This window comes from Miniopterus natalensis, chromosome 1, assembly GCF_054644295.1.
Source record: "Miniopterus natalensis isolate mMinNat1 chromosome 1, mMinNat1.hap1, whole genome shotgun sequence".
In the NCBI taxonomy this organism is placed as follows: Eukaryota; Metazoa; Chordata; class Mammalia; order Chiroptera; family Miniopteridae; genus Miniopterus; species Miniopterus natalensis.
In genome coordinates, this window is record NC_142081.1 from 155330336 (window position 1) to 155351684 (window position 21349).

The 21349-nt window shown below is 44.0% G+C and overlaps 1 protein-coding gene across 3 annotated transcripts in view; it reads left to right on the forward strand.

The window, feature by feature from the left end:
* The window catches only part of WDFY3 (WD repeat and FYVE domain containing 3), a 208475-nt gene extending 198277 nt beyond the window's left edge, over positions 1-10198 (forward strand). For all 3 annotated transcript variants that reach the window (XM_016213051.2, XM_016213053.2, XM_016213054.2), the window contains 6 exons: positions 1269-1451; positions 2510-2606; positions 4822-5145; positions 5743-5854; positions 6238-6435; positions 8721-10198. In XM_016213051.2, the coding sequence (XP_016068537.2) occupies positions 1269-1451; positions 2510-2606; positions 4822-5145; positions 5743-5854; positions 6238-6435; positions 8721-8844 (1038 nt within the window). In that variant the 3' untranslated portion in view covers positions 8845-10198. The remainder of the gene's footprint in view (positions 1-1268; positions 1452-2509; positions 2607-4821; positions 5146-5742; positions 5855-6237; positions 6436-8720) is intronic.
* Positions 10199-21349: the final 11151 nt, after the last annotated feature.

Consider the following 21349-nt stretch of genomic DNA (forward strand, 5'->3'; position numbering starts at 1 on the left):
GCCCTCATAGCCACAGGCTTGGCTCTGATGCCGTCTAACTGAGGCGCCCTGGGGTTGCCGAGGAGAGTTGCTCAGTGCAGGGGGGGAGGCTGCCCCCTTTCTCCCGCAGGGACAGGAGCCCTTCATTAAAGCTCAGCTGCCGACGCTGTGTCGGGGGTGATTCCGTGGCCGATGCAGCGGTGCTTTACTAAGTATTATTTTTGTTTGGGTTTTGGTTTGGTTCTCAACTCACAGTAGAAGAGCAGAAAGGAGGGAGAGGATGTTAGCAGGTTCTGAACTCAGCAGCGCGTCACGACAGCGGGCAGCCTTAGGGATGAGGGAGGCGGCGTGGCGTGGAGTGCAGGCTTTGGGCCAGAGAGCTGGGTTCCAATCTTCACCCTGTGGTATTAAACAAGCCACTTAAGCGTTTTTACTCTTCGCTCCCATCCTCTCGAAAGCAGGGCTGACACTAGCTAGCCGCAGGGGGTTGAAATGGACCATGGACCGTGGGAAGGTCCACACCAGTGACTAGTGCCTGACGCCGCACATTCTTCCAGAAGCGTCTTGACTCCCTTAGCAGTCGGGGCTGTATTCCCACCAGGGTGGCTGGAGCCCAGCCCCGTGGAGTTCCAGCCACTGCTTCTCTGTCTTTGGAACTTACGAAAACCTGAGTTATCAGCTCTGGGAGCCTTAGGGTTTATTCAGTTTGCCGAGTGACATATATACCAGTTTTCCCCTTTTTTCCTCTCCCCCACCCCACTGTGAATACAAATTTTACAAAAGGTTATTACACAGTTACCAAGATGTCATCTTTTCCTTGACCAAAGAGAGAGGCAGCTGTGTCTGGACCGAGGTTTTCCCTTTGACCCTGTGGTTTTCATGATTGAACTCATTTAGTAAAGTTAAGGGGGGGATTTTTGCCTCTAAAGAAGGGTACAAATAGATTTTGTAAACAAGGGGGGAAGAGGAGGAGTTCAGCACCTCCTCGGGTGCTTCGACGGGGAATGAAACCTGACTCGGCTCTGTGCTGGGCCGTAAGCAGCACGGAAGCCCTGCGTTGTCTCCATATGAGGCCCCGTTGGCCGCAGCAGCCACTCAGCCTTAAAGGAGCCTCTGTTCAGGGTATTTTTTTAAGTCAGCAACTACTGAATTCCAGGCTTCCTCAGAAATTACTTAGTCACTAATCAAAGGACTGAAAGGTGTTTTGAGAGGCCAGGCCAAGGACTCAGTTTGCTTCTGGAACTGGAATGCAGTATGACATGTGTGAGGGGTGTTTCTTTGCCTCCCAGGGGGACATCGTGTCCTGTGCGGGCACCTACATCCATGTGTGGAGCATCAACGGGAACCCTGTTGTGAGTGTGAACACATTCACCGGGAGGAGCCAGCAGATCGTCTGCTGCTGCGTGTCGGAGATGAACGAGTGGGACACCCAGAACGTCATAGTGACGGGGCACTCGGACGGCGTGGTCCGGGTGAGTCAGCTGTGGGAATACCAGCTGTCCGCCCCTGAAGGACACCTGGACAGGTTGTCACGTGGTTCGTCAAGCTCTCTCGGACTCAGACCACCCTGGGCCACTGTGTTCTCAGACACGGGCACATCGGTGACTCAGCCTCTTTCTTCCCATCAAGTAGACCTGTTAGTGCTGCTAACCCCCTCACAATGTGACACATAGGTCACTAAGCATGGTTTCCATGTCACCTTGGGGGTTGCTAAAAATGGAAACTCTGTAAGTACTGGCTTTTTAGCCTGTCAGCGACTTCCTAGCGAAAACAGAGACTGTCTGTGTTCTTCAGAGAATCAAAGAGCTAGAAAATGTCTGAGTCCCGAGGTCACTCGTTCCTTCTACAACCCTGGATGATCCCTGAATCCGAGATAGTCTACCCTTCTCCTAGCTGTCTCTGTTGGGCCTCTGTCGAAAATGGGATCCACAGTGTTTACCTTTGCAGTCTGTTCTAACCCTGGGGTTTTTTTCTCTCAGGAGGTTTTTCTTCATGTTTCTTTTCTTTGCTTGCTCACAGTGAAAGCCTAGAGCGGCTGATTGCCGCCCTGTTAGTCACAGTTAGCTGAGCAGCAGTGAGGCCCTCATCAGCCACGCCATGCCACGGCCTGCACCTTAGACAGCAGGCACCTCCCAGCGCTGCTCTCTCAGGGAGATGACTTCATCTGTGAGGTGTCCTGGAGAGCTCCACTGCGAATACGCTTGGGGATCCCGCTTACTGAATGCCTTCTTGGAGATCCACAGCACATGTCAGTCTATGCGAGGCTCCCAGATGTTTTTACAGAAAGCAAAACAGTGCACTTAGCTGAACCACGTTTCTCAAACTTTCTTGACCACAGTCCTATTTCCTCCACCACGAAACGCCCATCAGCATTTCCTTAAACACAGTGTGGGAAGCACTGTTTATGTGTAGTCAGTGCCCTGCCACATTTTTCAAGATACAGGGAAATTGCATTATAACAGAAATTAAGTTGTCTGCATAACCCCAGAACCTGTCTTCATCCAGTAACATGTCAATTGTTTAACTTCAGTTTTGGAGAATGGAGTTTTTGCAAGTTCCTGAAACACCAGCTCCTGAGCCCATCGAAGCCCTGGAAATGCAGGAAGACTGCCCAGAAGCACAAATAGGTATTTATACTTTCTAAAATATTATTTAAGTTTTCATGTTTTTTGAAGTCATTATTTGTAAACTACATCAAACAGTATAAACAAGCCTGATGTTGGCCGGGCATTGCTGTAGCAGCTGGGCCACCACCTACCGTGTAGGGTAGCTGGGCAGCTTGCTAGGCTTTCTCCAGTTCACTGGGCAGCTCTCGATGTGGTTAGCACCTTGGCGTTGGCTTCCACAACCCATTGTGAATATAGTTACAGCTTCTTTGAGTACCTCGGCTCGGGATTTCAGTTCTAAACTACAAAGCAGGATCTGGAAGCCATGGTGTTAAACAAGTCAGATGGCCTGCACCTTGGCCCCAGGTCCTTTCCGCCCATCACTTGGCAGGCTCAGCCTGGATGAGAGGGTGGCATCGTGTTTGTAAACTGCACAGAGGTGAACCGTGTCCCCACCCTGGGTCTGCTCTGAAAGGGCATTCATCCAAATGGAAACCTGTTATCTGTTATTTGTGCAGCACTTTAAAATTTTCCAGTGAACTATAGAGATAGCTGATTCTATACAGAGTGAATGGCCATAAAACCGGGCTGAGAGCTGCACTGGGTTGCTAGTGTTTAGATAACTTACCCCTTTGATTTAGAACAATTTTTACAAGAGTCTTCCCAGAAAGGGTTTTAGGTTTGACCTTTTGATTGTTTCTCTGTGGTTAATTTTTTGTGCACTGGGAATTCGGTGTGAGTTTGACAGTATGCTGTAGTTACTAAGGAAAAGGCTCAGCATCAGAAAGGCACAAATCACTTCTGTTTGTAAGCTGAAAGTAGTTTTTACTTTGTTTGCCAGGAAACAGAAATGATTTGATGGACAGGGCATGTTAACGCTCATGTCACCTTAATGCATGTAAATCTCTACATAGTCAACTGTAGTTCCACCGTAAAGGTCATCTGGGTGTTTGGGGACGTAAAATTCAGTTGTGTGTCAGACATTGGATGAAGTCCAGAGAGAAGTGGGTCTCTTTCCCTCCCTTTAACAAAGCTCTAAAGTGAATAACAATAGAAGATGAGATGAGTTAGTGAGATGAAAGAAGGGGTCAAATTCCAGGAGGAGAGACATGTGTAGGTCTTCTCCTGTGTGTTCGTGTTGTAGACAGGGTTTGGCAGAAGTGTCAGAGAGCGGAGAACAGCCCACAGGGAGGTTGACCTTGGTCAGAGTAGAAGTTGGAAGTTGAAGGCAGTTGCCTGGGTGAAAGGGAAGACAAGCCAGTGGTTCCCTGGAAATCACAGCTGTTTCCAAGACTGCTTGTTTGAAGACCTTAAAGCCACTCATATTAGCCAACTAGACTACCGGTGGTAGTGAGCAGAGGGAGGCAAAGGAAGCCTTTGTCTTGCTAAAAAATATGTATGTAGTGGCTGGTGCTTGCACGCTTGTTCTTGCTCTCTCCTCTTTTTTTTCCAATTAGATGTTTATTTTCCATAAATTTTCCCTTCAGTGGACTTGATTGCGAGGGAGTAGGGAGTTGAGAAAATGCAAAGTAGCAATGGAAAGAGAAAAACCAAAATCCTAATGAAAGCTTTCTTCAGCAATTCACCGATGTTGTCTAATTGACTACTCTATGGAAGGCATTGTGTTTGGGGCCCCTCTTGAGCTGACCACTGTCCTGTAGAAGGACTGTGCAGAGGTAATAGTTTGGGGTGAGAATTACAAGTACACGAGAGGCACACAGCTGTAAAGGAGTCTGCTGGAGAGAGAAGTGCTCACTGCTGCAGGAACCAGGTAAGATTTCAGAGGAAGAAGTGTTGACGTCCTGCCTGGAAAGTCACGTAACATGGAAACACACAGAGGATGGGAAGGTGGCTCCAGGTAGAGCCAATGGCATGTGCTAAGTTAGCCATGAGGAGCCAGGCCGCGTGGAGGAGACCATCAGGCTGAAGGGTGGTAGCGAGTGTGAAGCAGAGAGTGAGAAATTTGTAAAGGTTTTGGCCAGATCCTGAAAGAATGAATGTTTTGGCCAAAGCGTTCCATGAACTCAGAAATTCTGCCCAGTTTTTTGTTTGTTTGTTTGTTTGTTTGTTTGTTTGCTGTGTGTAACCTAGCTAACAACTGTGGCAATTTTTTATTATACTTATCTTAAAACACCATATCTATTATGTCTTAGCTGATAGAGGAATAACACCGGCGGGACACAGCTGTGTCTAACTGGAATGTGCATGTTTTCTGACTCTCGCAATGTGCCACCAGGACAGGAAGCCCAAGACGAGGAGAGCAGCGATTCGGAAGCGGATGAGCAGAGCGTCAGCCAGGAGCCCAAGGACGCGCCCAGCCAGCCCGGCAGCACCAGCCACAGGCCCCGGGCAGCCTCCTGCCGAGCAACGGCTGCCTGGTGCACTGACAGTGGCTCCGATGACTCCAGGCGCTGGTCTGACCAGCTCAGTCTGGATGAGAAAGATGGCTTCATATTTGTGAACTATTCAGAGGGCCAGGCCAGAGCCCACGCGCAGGGTCCCCTTAACCACCCTCACCCCGCTCATGTTGAAGTGCGGAATTACAGCAGATTGAAGCCTGGTAATTTGAATTCTGGGGTCTGTTTCAGGCTGTGTGGGTGGTGTGAGGGTTGGTGGATGAAGCGATGGGCTCTGGCTGTCGTCCCTGAGCCCGGTCCTTGTGACCTGTGATCCGGACCACCCACAGAGAAGGCCTCTGAAATTTCTACTTTTGGAAAGTGGATTTAGAGATTATATCCAACAATAGTGTTTGCAGTATGCTTGTCATTTTTAAAAGAAAAATGCCTGAAACCAAAAACTTCATTCACATGAGAGCTTTTGAAAATAGGCAAATTATTGATTACAGATAAATAAACTGTAGTCACAGGTAACTTTGCCTTTGACAAAGAGGCAGGGTCCTCAACTGGAGAAATTGTTATTTTCTTGCATGGAGGGTTTCCCCTTTTCTGTATTTGTCCTTGTGAATGAGACGTTCTTGAACGTGGCCCATGGTCAATGTTAAACTAGGTTGCTTTATCTTTAGCTGAAGCAGCAGCTGCCGAGAACCGGAGAAGCTGCTCTGCATGTTGCGCACCCTAACTTTTGAGAGCACCGTGTTAGGGGGCACCTACCAGGTGTGGCCCTCCCTCACTTCAGTATGTCACACCTCCCACTGCAGGGTACCGGTGGGAGCGGCAGCTGGTGTTCAGGAGTAAGCTGACCATGCACACAGCCTTCGACCGGAAGGACAACGCCCACCCGGCAGAGATCACTGCCCTGGGCGTCTCCAAGTGAGTGTCGGACCCTCCAGCCCCTCTCCCCGCCGAATCCCCTGCTGAGCCCGGGCCCCATACTCCAGGCCGGTCTTTGAGGAAAACATTGCATTTTCCTATGTGGCTCAAAAAGATAAATCAGGAGATGAAACCTGAAAGTTTATAGATTTTAATTCCAAATTAAACAAATAAAAAACTTGCCTTCTCTGTACTTCAAAGATATGGCAAGGTTTGATCCAAAGAGAGCTGAGATGGAGGTGTAAACGTGGGCTCGGCTCTCTTTTTGTCTCTTCCTACACTCGGTCCCCCCCAAGGCTGGGGAGCCTCAAGAGCAAGAGCGCCCTTTGGCCACGTGGCTGCTGAGGCCGTCCCTGAGGCAGCGCCGTGTGTGTCTTCCGCAGGGATCACAGCAGGATCCTCGTTGGTGACAGTCGAGGCCGAGTGTTCAGCTGGTCAGTGAGTGACCAGCCAGGCCGCTCCGCCGCTGACCACTGGGTGAAGGACGAAGGCGGGGACAGCTGCTCGGGCTGCGCCGTGCGCTTCTCTCTCACGGAGAGGCGGCACCATTGCAGGAACTGCGGCCAGCTCTTCTGCCAAAAGTAAGACGAGACGCGGGCTGTTTGAGCCGCTGTGGGTGCAGCTCGGAGGATGCTACTTATGCCCACATCCTAGGTTCCGATTTGCTGCTGGCCCCACTGCCACGTGCTGCCTTAGTCTAAACCAGTCCTCATTTCCCTTTGTTCTTTATTGTCACAGTTGTGAAATGTCTTCTGTCACACTGGAAATACAGAAATAATCACCTCAACACCTGGTCACCCGTGACGCAGCATGGAAAGGAGCTAATATTTCACCATATTTCCATATAAAACATATAGACTTATTTTAAGCCTTTTTTTCTCCCTTGCCAATCACACCCTCTTCTTCTCCGTGTTGTCTCCAAAATAATATTATATTACTGTTTTGTGTATTTCCAGTTTTAGGTAAATATATCATACCTTCAGTAGCTTGCTATGGAGATGCTTTCACAGAAAACACAAGTTGTATCATTGTTTGTGAGCCAGTTATTGAGGTTTTTATGGGTGTTGGCTTACTAGAAGTGGCGTGGTCCCTGGGTTGCACTGACCAGATGCTCGCTGGACCGCTGCCCATTGTGTCATCCCACGAGAGTTACCCTCTCTGAGCTTCAGTTGCTTCGTCTGTAAAATGTGGATAGTTACTCCCTTTGTAGAAGTGTTGAGAGAATTAAATGAAATCATGCATGTGAGTTTTGTAAAGCGCACCATGCAGAGTCTAGCTATATAAATGTTTGGTAGAAGTGATTATAGTTATTAATTTTTTCAGCTTAGTGCCTTAAATCTTTTCTTTTGGGAAGTCTGAGTCAGGAAGAGGTGGCTGGAGTGTTGCTGCAGCCATTCCTCATGGGAGGTTGGCAGAGGGTTCTGCTGTGAGAAGCCCCCTCTGTAAAACCCGGGAACCTAGTGATTTCCGATAGTGAACAGCCCGGCATGGACACTGGCACACATCTGTTCTTGGTAGTTTAATTTTCAAAATATTGTTTAAATTTAGGTAATTCTTTAAATTGTCTATTGCTATCAAGTGTTGGATGGAGCCTTTATTTGAAAAACCGACCAAACAGTGATTGATTATGGCACCGGGTGCAGAAGGCAGAGCCGTGCAGGAGGCGTAGCCCTGCCCTTGACCTCCGTGCCCTTCAGTTGCTGAGTGAGCTTGTCAGCACCCCTCAAAGTCCAGTAACAGTCCCTGAAGCCCCTTACGCTGGTAGCACATTTATTCCCTGGACACTTTACTGGTAGATTAATGGAGGAAATAGAATTCTCTGTAAAGTGATTAAGTGCCATGCCCAAGGTCATACCCTGCTTTATTCCAGGAATAGGAATACATTTTAAAGAATGTGAACATCTCTTCAGTACAGTCTACTTCAAGGAATTCTATCAAAATAAACAGAAAATGAAAACATTTGGACTAAACAAAAAAGCCAAACTACTTGTTCAAAAAACAAGTGAGGTGTGGATCAAACCAAGTGTTTAAATGCCCAAAGGACACCAAAGTGTCTTATTTTTTTTTAAAGATATATTTTTATTGATTTTAGAGAAAGAGGAAGGGAAAAGGAAAGAGAGAGAAAAAGAGAAACATCACTTGGCTGCCTCTTGCACGCCCCGTACTGGGGATCGAGCCCCAAACCCGGGCATGTGCCCTGACCGGGAATCAAACCAGTGACCTCTTGGTGTATAGGTTAACTCTCAACCAACTGAGCCACACCGGCCAGGGCCAAGGTGTCTTTTAAAACGGGTAGGAAGTCTTCTGCCAGGAGAAAAAGTCAAGCTCCAAGTAAAGCTATTGGCATACTTCTGAGTTCACAGGGCAGCGGAAGCAGTCCTCTACAGGCAGAGTGGCCACACAGCTGTCCACACCCCTGTAGGAAAGTCTTAACTTTTTCTTAATTCTCTCCAGTCAAATTAATAGCTCGCCTTGACTTAATATTCCTTTTCTTCATAAACTGAAACAAATATTACAGCATCCCTTTTGGTCCTTGGTCAGGCACATGACAAACCAGTATAGTCTTTGTCATTCACCAGGCATTGTATGGCCTTTGGCATTCACCAGGCATTGTATGGCCTTTGGCATTCACCTGGCATTGTATGGCCTTTGGCATTCACCTGGCATTGTATGGCCTTTGGCATTCACCAGGCATTGTATGGCCTTTGGCATTCACCTGGCATTGTATGGCCTTTGGCATTCACCAGGCATTGTATGGCCTTTGGCATTATGCTGCAAGCTTTCCATCTGATTTTCAAGTGAGTGTTTCTCAGCCCAGTGATCATACATGAAGACCTGTAACTACTTGATTTTGCCTTTCCTTTAGGTGCAGTCGGTTTCAATCAGAAATCAAACGCTTGAAAATCTCATCCCCGGTGCGTGTTTGTCAGAACTGTTATTACAACTTACTGCATGAGAGGGGTTCAGAAGATGGGCCTCGAAATTGTTGAAGATTCAACCAGCTGATTGGAGACCACGGTCTGTAGACCCCCTCCCCAGTTCCCTGTTACAGCTCGGAGAGGCCTCGGAACAGTCTCCGTTTACACATCTCTTCATACCACGTGTCTGGAGTGTTGAGTTCAAAGGGATCATCGAATAAACTGCTGTAGAGGACAGGAATGGGGCAGACACTGTTCAGGTGAACAGCACAAGAGGGGTGAGGTGGTACCCAACAGCAACGTTGTCAATATCCGATTCTCCCCGTTCACAATAGCCGTCTCCAAGAGAAAATCCTCACTCATCCACCGTCTTTTTTTGTGTCTCGTTTTTGTAGAGCTACTCATCCTTATTTGGAAAAACCAACAACAACAAAAAAGGCTTTTAGAAAATGGTTGTAAATCTGACTTCTTTGCAAGTAACTGTGTATATTGTAAATAGGTATAAAGGCCTTTTTTCTAAATAAGGACTTCACTGCCTGTAACATGAACTTCAAACTAAACCACTAACTCAGTGAACTTCTTATGGTTTGACATCTCTCACCAATTAATTATAAATATGTTTTTTAAATCCTCAATGACATTATCTGTGGTCTTCCTCCAGCCCCTTCAAACCCAGCCTGTGTGCCCGATGTTCTTTCTTTCAAGTTGCCCACAGTATCTTCCCTTTAACTAGGCTAGTAACCAAAATAAAGTGGGCCTTCCTTAGGAAGCGGTGCAGGAGGATGAGGTGGGCCGTAGATACCCTGGAAATGTTGGGGCATATTGCACCGGGCTCCACACCCCTCGGTGTTGTTCTGGTGTCGTGAGGCCCCTGGGAGCTTCTGTCGGGACTGCCCTTTGCTCACAGTGTCCCCGCTGAGCGTGGCGCAGAGGGAGGTGGCCAGGAGGTGAGTGCAGAGCGGGAAAGAGCCCTGCCTCAGCTAATGGAAACAGCTGCATGTAACCCAAATTAGCTTCTCTCGCATAGAACATAGTAAGTATGTGTCTTTGGTGACACTAAAAGTTCTACTATAGCTTATTTTCAAAAAAGGGTAAAAAGAAAAAAGGTGTACAGAATTAACATATAAACCTTGTTGTAAAACTGGATCATGTCAGAACTGCTTATAATTAACCTTTACCATTTAATGCCATCTACCTGAAGACAGTGAGATTTATACTGTATCAATGTCTATTTTTTTGTTTTTGCTATGAATATAATTACAGTATTTTAATATTTAGTTATTTAATTTGTTCTACTAGTTGGTAACAGAACACACAAATCCAGGGAGACTGAAGCTGGTAGGGGCTAAGAGATAAGTTTAGTTTACAGAGAAATGGCTTTGGTGGTGGGATTTTTTTAAACGTGTGTTATGTACATATATATGTATATATATATAAAAAACAAATGAAACAATTAATCTAGATTTTAACATTTTCAGATATTTAGTGATATTATGAACAATTCTAAAAGCCCGGTGATTTGAAAAACATAGAATCATTTATGGCCCAAGGAAGGAAGGACAGGCCTTCACACCCCCAGGGAGGTTTCATACAAAGGACAGTGGCTGTGGCTTTCCCGACTCTTCATCTTCAGGCCCTGGTGACAGGCACACTTATGCACTAAAATGCACATATATGCACATGCATTCAAAAATAGGCATTGGTACAACAGTAACCTTGTACCGAATGGGCTGAAACCAGCTTAAGAACAACTGTGTTCTTCCTGATAACTAGGTCTCCAAGAGAAAATATAAAGGCTGCTTTAGTGCCTTACGCTTACTAAATTTAAACCTTTATTTACCTAGGTTCGAGCCTACAGTCTATTTATGATTACATATCAAAATTGATTAAATCACTTCCATTTCTAAAAGTTCCAATATACTTGTTAATAAAAGGATTATTGGCATTAATACTTTCACTTGAAGAAGAGTTGTGTTCTGTTTTCCTTTCCGTGTCTTCTTCCTCCCACGCTGCCCCACCCCCGCACCTTAGTTCAGTTCTAATGAATAATGCTGGGTGTTCCACACTTGCAGGACCCGCGTGCCCGTGGGCGCTGCCCCGGCCGGCCCCATAGATGAGTTGTAGCAGTGTTATTCTACACTTTTTAAAAGAAGCGTCCTCCTCGTGTCCATGAACCATGTTTACCCCAAACCCAATGGCAGAGGTGTTCTTTAAAGACTTGAATATATGAATGTGTGTATGTAGTTCCTTCAAGGTTACTCCTCTTTGTAATATGAAGTTACATGGGATGAACACTTTTAAACTTTCCCACACGACTTCCATGACCAGAAGGTGGAAACCAAAACCCTCATGATAGTATTTCCTCTGGCAGCTGGTGCTGTGGGCAACTGTTCTCTGTTCAGCGGGGTTTTCGTTTGTTTGTTTCTAATGCAGAAATCACAGATCATTCACACATACAAATACACTCACACACATAAAGTAATTGTGTCTTTCCGTGTTCCATGTAACTTTGTTTACCAACATATATTCTCAGCCTGTGCATCCCCATCTTTGTGGTCTGATTCTTTCTCTGAGTACCTCACAGGGCTCCTGCCTGGCCTCCGTAGCTCGTTTGTCCCCCCATGCACCCATCTCGCCATTTACTCACCCATGTTCTAACGTGTGTGGTGTGCTACTGTAGCGTCAAGCTTTGGAAGAGGAGCATAGCTGCCCATAGCAGCCATCTGTCTGGGTAATAGCAAAAACACTCTAGATAAGTTATTTTGCACTTTCTTATGTATAAAGTTGGTAGAAACTTATTTTTGCTTTGTATCATTTAAAGACATTTTGTTTTGGTAAATGAACTGTGTATAAAATATTTATGCCGTTACAACTGTTTTTAGAAAGTATTTTTAATTTCAGCAAGTTTGGTTACTTGTTGCATGACTATTAACACGGCTGACTTTTTGTGTCAGTGCAATGTATATTTTTTTTGTCCTGTTATTAACTTGTAATCCCTAGAAATGGCCAATTATTTGTACAGCAACAGAAGTAAATTGAAGATACTGGCTAAGACTGGATTGATTGTGGACTTTTGTACTATATTGCAGAATCCAATACCTGTTCTTTGGTGGTTATGTAAACGGCCTGAAGAATTACTATCTAGTGTGCAATCTGTGATAACTGAATGTTCATTGTATATCTGTCTCTGATGCAAAAAGGTAGAGTAACACAATTACAATACATGATTAAATGCAATAGTCCAGGTACTTTTTTTTTTTTTTTTTCATTTCAAATAAATACCTACTATTTACCACACACAAAAAAAGTTGTTTTTAAGCCAGTTCTTAAGGGAAGGAAAAAGAAAGCAAAACTGAGGTCTAATAATTCCCTAAACTTTGTGTAGTTTTTCTAATAGTTGTGAATATCTCTTTAGAGGCACCTGCTTAAGATCTCTGCTTGCAGAGGTATTGGCCGTTAACTTTGGTTCAAGTTCTAGCTTGATCCACCTCTGAATACCAGCCTTTCTGCATTCTGAGCTTCCCGGTTGTGCTGGAGTTTGGGGGCTGACGGGTGTGTGGAGTGGGCAGCCCCAGGGACAGGAAAGCGCCTTCTGGGAAAAATGCCCCTCCAACTCGAGTGGGCCTGTGGGCAAAGATCGCATCACGTGGTTTCGGCTCTCTTTCCCTGAGCCTGTGTTCTACCCATCATATTGGGAAAAGTAAGCAACAGTAAATCACCTATCCCTGCCCCTGCCATAGTCACATCAGGAACATTCTGGTGTCCTGCCCCTTTGCTGCGAGCACAACGCCCACTGTCGTCAGCTAGTCCTTTGATTACAGACCGACCTGGGAGTGTTGGAACTCACAGGTGCCTTACAGTTCTAGCGTGTTCAGTTTAAACTGCCTTCCCAGCACTTTAGTGACTTTCCTTTTCCTCTTTCTAAAGGTGTGAATAAAAATCCCAGTTCGTTTTCAGCTTGAATGGCAGAGTCCCAAAGTTGAGGCTACTGCGCTTAATACAGATGTCACCTCAGTGCAGCCCCACTTTCCAGGCAGAAGATGTAGGAATGCCAAGAACTTCTAAGACAACGGCTGTTTCTTCAGAAATGAAAAACCAGTGGTAAGAGAAACCCTGGGGCAGCTCCCATCACTCTCACATGATACTTCTCAGCGTCCTGATGACCTCGAGGAGAGCTGCGGTCAAGGATGGGCGCTGCAGGAATTGTCAGGGTTCGAAAGACAGACGCGCAAATGATCTTCAGTGCTTCCCTTTTCTGCCATTTGCTTCCCATCTGTAATAAAATGTCGCCCTTCATTCGGGCCCGCTTGGAGCACTGGAGAGGAAGCAGGCAGTGGAACGGGTCTAGCGTTGCGTTAGCCGTCTTCGCTTTATCAATATTACCATTTTCCGCACCCACTGTATTTATCGTTCCTTTTGACTTTGGCTAGAAATGGCACCAAGCCGAGCTGCCACACTCAGAGGGCGTGGTGTCTGGAGAGCCCAGGAATAGAAATCACGAGCGAGGCTGCAGCTGTCGCCAGCTGTGAACTTCTGCCGCTCGCGGTAAGCGCCCGCGCTCCAGGTTTCCCGGGTCAGCGCCGCCCCTGCGGATGGGAGGGGCTGAGAGCGTTTCTTCCACGTTTTGGTTTTAGGACCGTTTGATCCTTAAGAACTATCAAGGGCTCCACCTGCGTTTGTTTGGTTTGCACCTATCAATAGTCACTGTATTAGAAATAAAAACATTTAAAAAATAGACTCATTTAACCATAACAGTGATAAAACTGTTATGTAGTAACATCAATTACATATTTCTATGAGTAAGGAAAAGACTTAAAAAAAAATTGGGAGAGTGAAATTGTTTTACAATTTTGCAGACCTCTTTAATGGATTGAACACAGGGCGATTCTGCCTCTACATTCAATCTGGCGGTGTTTCTTTTTGGTGGAAGCATCTGAGGAAAATCCAGCCTCACACAGGTATGTGGTTAGAAAAGGGGAGCATATTTTAATAACCGATTCACACCATAGTTTCTTAAAGGTAACAGTTTAAGTTTCTTGAATGTTGCCTACTCTGTGGCATCTGAAACTGCATCGGTGAACTTCACATACTCCATTACCATAAACTCCGTTGGTCTAGCTTGCACTTTGAATGTGTATTTTACCTGTGCATAATTTTACAGCATGCATTGGTCATTTAGAAATTATTGGTTCTCTAACGTAGTCAAGAACTAACTATATCACTACTGGAGTGTATGTAGATCTTCCAAGCGTTGACATATTTCATATGTCATATCCAGAAAATCACATCAAGTATATCAAAGTATCACCAGAAGTCTCAGGAAATTCTAAGTCAAACTCACGGCGGTGGGCATGAGTTTTCCAAAATTAGAAATTTTGCTTAAAACCTAAAATGTTATCATTGGCAGTAAATACTGCTTGCTGTTTTCTTTGAGGCTCACTTTGTTCATTTCAAGAGCATTGCTGCCAAAGAACCCTAGTTTGTCCGTTCTCTCAGTAACACTGGGCTGCCGAGCGCAGCAGCGGTCCAGCGCCCAGCTCGTTGCACAAGCGCTCTCCTTTGAGGCGGGATTTGCTCAGAGCTGCGGGATGTGGTGCCTCGTGGGTGCTTAGCATTTCGCATCACACAACCTAAGGCTTAAGATTTAGTGAAAGGAGTCATCCTTACTGCTTCTCAGGGGACATTCTTAAGTGAAGCAGGAACTTTCCTTTGTACCGCAAGCTCTTGGCAATAAAGACCATCACGATGACCCCCAGCGGTTTGTGCTCCTGGCCTGACTCACGTGTAGCTTCCAGCAGTTTTACTTGCCATTGCTTTTGTACCTCAGTTCAGTACAAATGCAGTGTAGTGAAAACAGGCAGATAACGTTTTAGTATTATTCTGAAAACAGTCTTCATAGTCCTAGACCGCGAAAGGGCCTCAGGACTCCCAGGAGTCTGTGAGCCAGGCTGAGAAGCGCTGATGCAAGGAGAAGGTGGGTGAGGTGCTACGTAAACTGTAAAGTGGGGTGTGTGCCGTCTTGTTTGGGAACAGTGTCCCCAGTCATAGGCCCTGAGCTTTCAGCTGGGCTCCCCCTGAAACCTGCCACCTGCAGAGGGAGGCTCCTCACGCTGGGTTCGCTGCCGGGATATGGTGCCCACAGCGCAAAACTAACGGCGACCAGGAGCGCGGCACTGAAGTGCTGGAGTTCCTGTGAGGGTCTTTTCAAATCACATTTTTCTAGTCAAGGCTAAAATTTTGCTAATGTAAAAAATGATTAATGGTAATCTTTTTATATTAGGTACAGTTCTACCCAGTGTAACACGCTGGTTAGAAGCTCGGTGGCCAAGAGTTGGTCTGGGGTTTTACCACTTACTGTGTGATTCTGGGCATCCTTGTGTAAACTTATTGAGATATAATTAACATACTATATGTAATATATAAGACATAGTACTTGACAAGCATGTTCTCAATATATAGTAGTGTTAATTTGGAAATATGAATATAAAAGAAATAATGCACTAAAACATTTCATAAAGCTACTGACAGGAACATCTTCAGTCAGAAAGAGAACAGGCAGAATGCCAGGGTAGGAAGAGCCCTGAGAAGCCAACCCGCCCAAACCCTCATTTAACACAGGAGGAAAGGAGTTTAGAGAGGGATTCGGTGGTCCCTAAGCCATGCTGCTCATTAAGTTTAATTCCCAGATCTGCCCCTGGACTTTGACTCCCAGGCCAGTGCTCTTTACAAACAGCTCCCAGTTTGCACTTTTCTTTCTTTTCTTCTTTTTTGTAACTACAGTGAAAATGTAGTTAGGATGTTATGTCTGTGTCATCCACGCATAATTATGCCCTGCTTTATCAAGAAGATAAGTTAGAACTTCGACCTTGACCTTCAGCTATCACACTTCCTGATCAACAAGGAGAAGGGGAAGTTCCATTTCATAGCCGAGGGCAGACGTATTTAAAGGAAAACAACTCCTGCCCTGGCTGGGTGGCTCAGTTGGCTGGAGCACAGTCCCGTACACCAGAGGGTTGCAGGTTCAATTCCCGGGAGGAGCATATACCTTGGTTCAAGTTCAATCCCTGGTCAGGGCTCCAATCGATGTTTCTGTTACATTGATGTGTCTCTCTTTCTCCCTTCCTCTCCTCTCAAATCAGTGACCATATCCTCAAGTGAGGATTGAAAAAACAGTAAAAGAAAGAAAAACAACTCCTTTAGGATCTTGCCCACAGCCGCAAATTCAAAACAAATGCTAACCTCTAAAAAACTGCTATTTCTGATCAGAAAAGGCAGCTACCCTTTTGCAGCCTGATTAGAGAGAAATAAACCATGGAGCAAAGGTCAGCCTCGGGAGCCCTGGTGGTAAACAGGAATCGTAGCCGGCTGGGTCTGGGCTGGCTCCGCAGGCTGATTCCGAGAAGAGGAAGGGAGGTGACGCCTCGGTCACGTCCAGCGGGCTGTGGGTCCAGTTTGGGTCCACCCATGGAGAGTTCTTTGGCCTCCTGAGGTAGTGATTAATGTGTCCATGCTGAGACATATTCTGATGGGCCTCAAGGGTGATACAAAAATGACGTAACTACCCTCTTCAAGAACTTTCTAGCCGCTAAGTGGGAGGCTTGCATTCACGTAAGTATCGGCAATTGAATTTTCAGCAAGTCTGTTTCATTCCTTACTGTTTGTACTTCACAAGTTTGTTTTCTTAGCTCTGCAATATTTATATTATCATCATCATCTCATCTTTGGGCCTTTATTCTTAATTATGTAACACAAAGCCTTCCCAGAAAAATTCTCTTTTATTCGGGTTGTTTTCCCCCAGACCGGCCTCTTGGTCTTTTTGCAGATATTTGCCTGCCTTCCTGCCCTCCTTCCTTTTTGTGTAGGTGCCACGCCATTGATTTCATCTTCCTTCTTTTAAAGCTGGAGACTCTTGCCCATACTTGACCCCGCCGAGACAGAGTGGGAATGAATTCTCCGCGGCACCGTTCACCCTTAGTTTGAAGACTGGCTGTCGGGATTTTTGTACCTCTGCCTTTGCCTGCTATAGTCAGTTCTCAACTCAGCAGCAGCGGTGAGCTTGTAGGTGCCAGATCTTATCAGTCCCTGCTTGAGACCCCACAGGGCTCCTTACCTCTCTCCGCCTTGTGTACCCTGCTCTGCACACACGCATACGTGCCCTCGCCCAACTGTCACCTCTGCCTGTGAAGATCCTGGTCCAGGTGTGCTTTCTTCCTCCTGCACCTGCTTCTGCTCACCTGGAAGGGAGGCCTCCCCTGACCACCCTGCAATATTTACTATTGCAATTCACCTGCCTCTAAATTCCCCAAAACCTGAGATACTATGTAATATTTATTTGTGGTGTCTCCCCAGTAATGTGTAAGCTAATTGGAGACTGATATTTGTGTCTGTTTTGGTCACAACTGTGCCTGGTGGAGTAGCTGCTCAATGAATATGTTGAGGGAAGGAATAAGAGGTAGCCCTTAAATGTCAGACAAGAAAGGAATTAAAATAGAAATCGATAACAGGAAAACCTTAAAATACATGGAGATGAAACACCATAATTCTAAATAACACATGAGCCAAAAAAGAAATGTCAAGAGAATTTTAAAATATTTTGAGCTAAATGAAAAGAAATGCACAGCTTATCAAAACTTACGGAATGCAGTGAAAGCAGTGCAAAGCTTAAAAAAGAAGAAAAGTCAAAAGTCAATAATCTAAGTTTCCATCTTAGGAAACCAGAAAAAGAAAAACAAATTGAATCCAAAGTAAACAGAAGAAAATATAAAAATTAGAGCAGAAATCGGCAAAATTAAAAACAGAAAATCAATGAAACCAAAGCTGGTTCTTTGACAAGGTCAATGGGATCAATAAGCCTCTAGCCAGACAACATTGAAAAAAGAAGAAAAACAGAGAGAGAGAGGACACATCTTACTAATAAAAGAAAAGAAAGAGAGAACATCACTACAGATCCTACAGGAGTTAAAAGGATAATAAAGGAACAGTAGGAACAACTCTGTCCACAAATTTGTTAGCCTAGATGAAACAAAGTCCTTGAAAGACAATTTGCCAGCGCTCACACAAGAAGAAATAAAATGTCTGAAAAGACCTCTATGTATTAAAGAAATGGAATCAATAATTAACAACCTTCCAAAACAAAGCACCAGACCCAGATGGGTTCACTGGTGAATTATGTTAAGCATTTATGGAAGAAATTATACCAGTTCTTTACAGTCTCTTTCAGAGGATAAAGGTAGAGGGAATACTTCCTAATTCATTCTGTGAGAGCAGCGTTACCCTAATACCAATACCAAAGACATTACAAGAAAATTACAGACCAATATCTTTCATGAACATAGACACAAAACTCCTCAACAAAACATTAACAAATCAAAGCCAACAATGTATAAACATAATTATACACCACAACCAAGTGGGATTCATCCCAAGTATGCAAGGCTGGTTCATTTGAGAATCAAAGTAACCCATCACATCAGGCTAAAAAAGAAAAGTCACATTATCAAATCAATAGATGCAAAATAATTGACAAAGTCCAACACCCATTCATGATATAAACTCAGTAAACTAGGAATAGAAGGGAATTTCCTCAACTTGATAAAGACTATCGACAAAAAATCTGCAGTTAATATTATACTCATTGGTGAGAAACTCAAAGCTTTACCACTGAGACCAGCCACAAGGCAAGGGTGTCCCCTCTCACCACTCCTTTTCAATATCATATTGAAAGTTCTAGCTAATGCAGTAAGACAAAAATAAAAGAAATAAGGAGTATGCAGTTTATATACAGCTTGGGAAGAAAGACATAAAACTGTCTTTGTTGACAGATGATATGATGGTAGGTAGAAAATCCAAAAAAATTTTTGACAAAACAAAAAAACCCTCGAACTAATAAATAGAAAAGTTGCAGGACATAAAGGATGATATACAAAAATAAATTGCTTTCCTATATAACAGCAATGAATAAGCAGACTTTGAAATTAAAAACAATGCCATTTACATTAGCACCTTAAAAATAAAATATTGAGCTAAAAATCTAACAAAGTATGATCTCTGTGAGGAAAACTATAAAACTCCGATTCATGAAATAAAAAAACTAAATAAATGGAGAGATATTCCATGTTCGCGGATATTTCTTTCCATGACTCAATATTGTCAAGATGTCAATTCTTGCCAATTTGTTCTATAGAAGCAATGCAGCCCCAATCAGATACCAGCAAGTTACTTTGTGGATATGGACAGACTGATTTTAAAATTGATATGGAGAAGCAAAAGACCCAGAAGAGCCAACACAGTATTGTAGAAGAACAAAGTTGGAAGACTGACGCTCCCCCACATCAAGACTTACTACAGCCCGGCCTGCGTGGCTGAGTGGTTGAGCATCGACCTAGGATCCAGGGGATCGCAGTTCAATTCCCGGTCAGAGCACATGCCCTGGTTACGGGCTCAATCCCCAGTGGGGGGCGTGCAGGAGGCAGCCGATCAATGACTCTCTCATCATTGATGTTTCTGTCTCTCTCTCTCCCTCTTCCTTCCTCTCTCTGAAATCAATAAAAATACATATTTTCTTTTTAAAAAAGACTTACTATAAAACTAAACTAATCAAGACAAGTGGTAACCATTGTCACTCTAATAAACTCAATAAAAAGGAAAAAAACATGATTTTAAAAAAAGACAGTGTGGCATTGGCAAAAGAATAGACAAATAGATCAATGGAGCTAAATATAGAGCCCAGAAACAGAAGCACATAAATACAGTCAACTGATCTTTGACAAAGGAGCAAAGGCTATACAATGGAGCTAAGATAGTCTTTTAACAAATTGTGCTGGAACAACTGGACATCCACATGCAAAAAAAAAAAAAAAAATGAATCTAGACACAGACCTTACATCGTTCACAAATACAACTCAAAATGGCTCATAAACCTAAATGTAAAATGCAAAACTATAAAACTAACTTTGGGTTAGGCAATGACTTACAGTATCAAAGTTGTTACATCATAGCAACTACATACTGCATAGTAACTATATCATAGGTATGACATCAAAGGCACAATTCATGAAAGAAAGAATTGATTTAAGCTGGAATTCATTAAAATTAAAATTTTCTGTCCTGTGAAAGATAATGTCAAGAGACTGAGAAGATAAGTCATAGACTTGAGGAAAATATTTGCAAAAGACACATCTGAGAAAGGATTGTTACCCAAAATATACTAAGAACTCTTAAAACTCAACAGAAAAGAAACAGCCTGATTTTAAAAATGGGCCCAAGACCGTAAAAGAAGATACACAGATGGCAACCAAGAATATGAAAAGATGCTGCACATCATATGCCATTAGGAAAATGCAAGTTCAAACACTACATGCCTATAAAAATTATCAAAATCCAGAACACTGACAAAATCAAATGCTGGCAAGGATGTGGAACAATAGGAACTCGCCTTCATTGCCGGTCAGAATGCACGTTACAGCTACTTTGGAAGACAGTTTTACACGTTTCCTACAAAACTGAACATGAACTTGCTATACTATCCAGCAGCTGTAATTCTTGGATTTTACCCAAAAGAGTTGAAAGATTATGTCCACCCAAAAACCTGTACACTGATGTTTTCAACAGCTTTACTCGTAATTGCCAAAACTTGGATGAAGCCAGATGCCCTTCAGAAGGAGAGCGCATAAACTGTGGTACCTCCAGACAACAGATCATCATTCAGCACTAAGAAGAAATAAGCTATCAATCCATGAAAAGAAAGGAAGAACCGTAAATGCAGGTTACTAAGTGAAAGAAGCCAATCTGAAAAGGCTACATACCGTATAATTCCAACTATACGATATTCTTGAAAATACAAAACTATGGAAATAATAAAAAGATCAGGGTTTGGGGTCAGGGGGGAAGTGAATAGGGGAACACAGAGGATTTTTAGGGCAGTGAAAATACTCTGTATGATACCATAATGATGGTATACAAATATTATACATATGTCCAAACCCAAAGAATGTACACCACCAAGAATGAACCATAATGGAAACTGTACTTTGGGCGATTATGATGTGCCCATGTAAGTTCATCAGCTGTAACAAATGTACCACCCTGGTTGGGGATGCTGATAATGGGGAGGCTAGGCACGTGCCAGGGGGTCACGAGCAGAGGGTGCATAGGAAACCTCTGTACGTTCCCCTCAATTTTGCTGTGAACCTTAAACTGCTCTATTAAAAAACAAAACAAAACAAAGCAAAAAAGTCTTAAGAAAGGTGGGGGAAAGGCCACCGTCTAGGAGAAGATATTTGCAAGTCCTATACAGCAGTTCCCTCGAAAAAGTTGCTTTGTTCAATGTTATTTTATTATAATGTTGATGAAATGCCAGAGGAATTTAACTCTTATTTACATCAATTAATGGATTGTAAAATTGGTTTTGTTATACATTGTTCCACTGCAGTTCCAAGAACCTATGGACAACAGTAAGTGAGGACTTACTGTTTCTGATAAGGGGTTTGTATCCAGGTTATATAATGATCTCTTATAACTCAATAATAAGAAAAAAAATTCCATGTAAAAATGAACAAAGGTATGATAGGCATTTCAT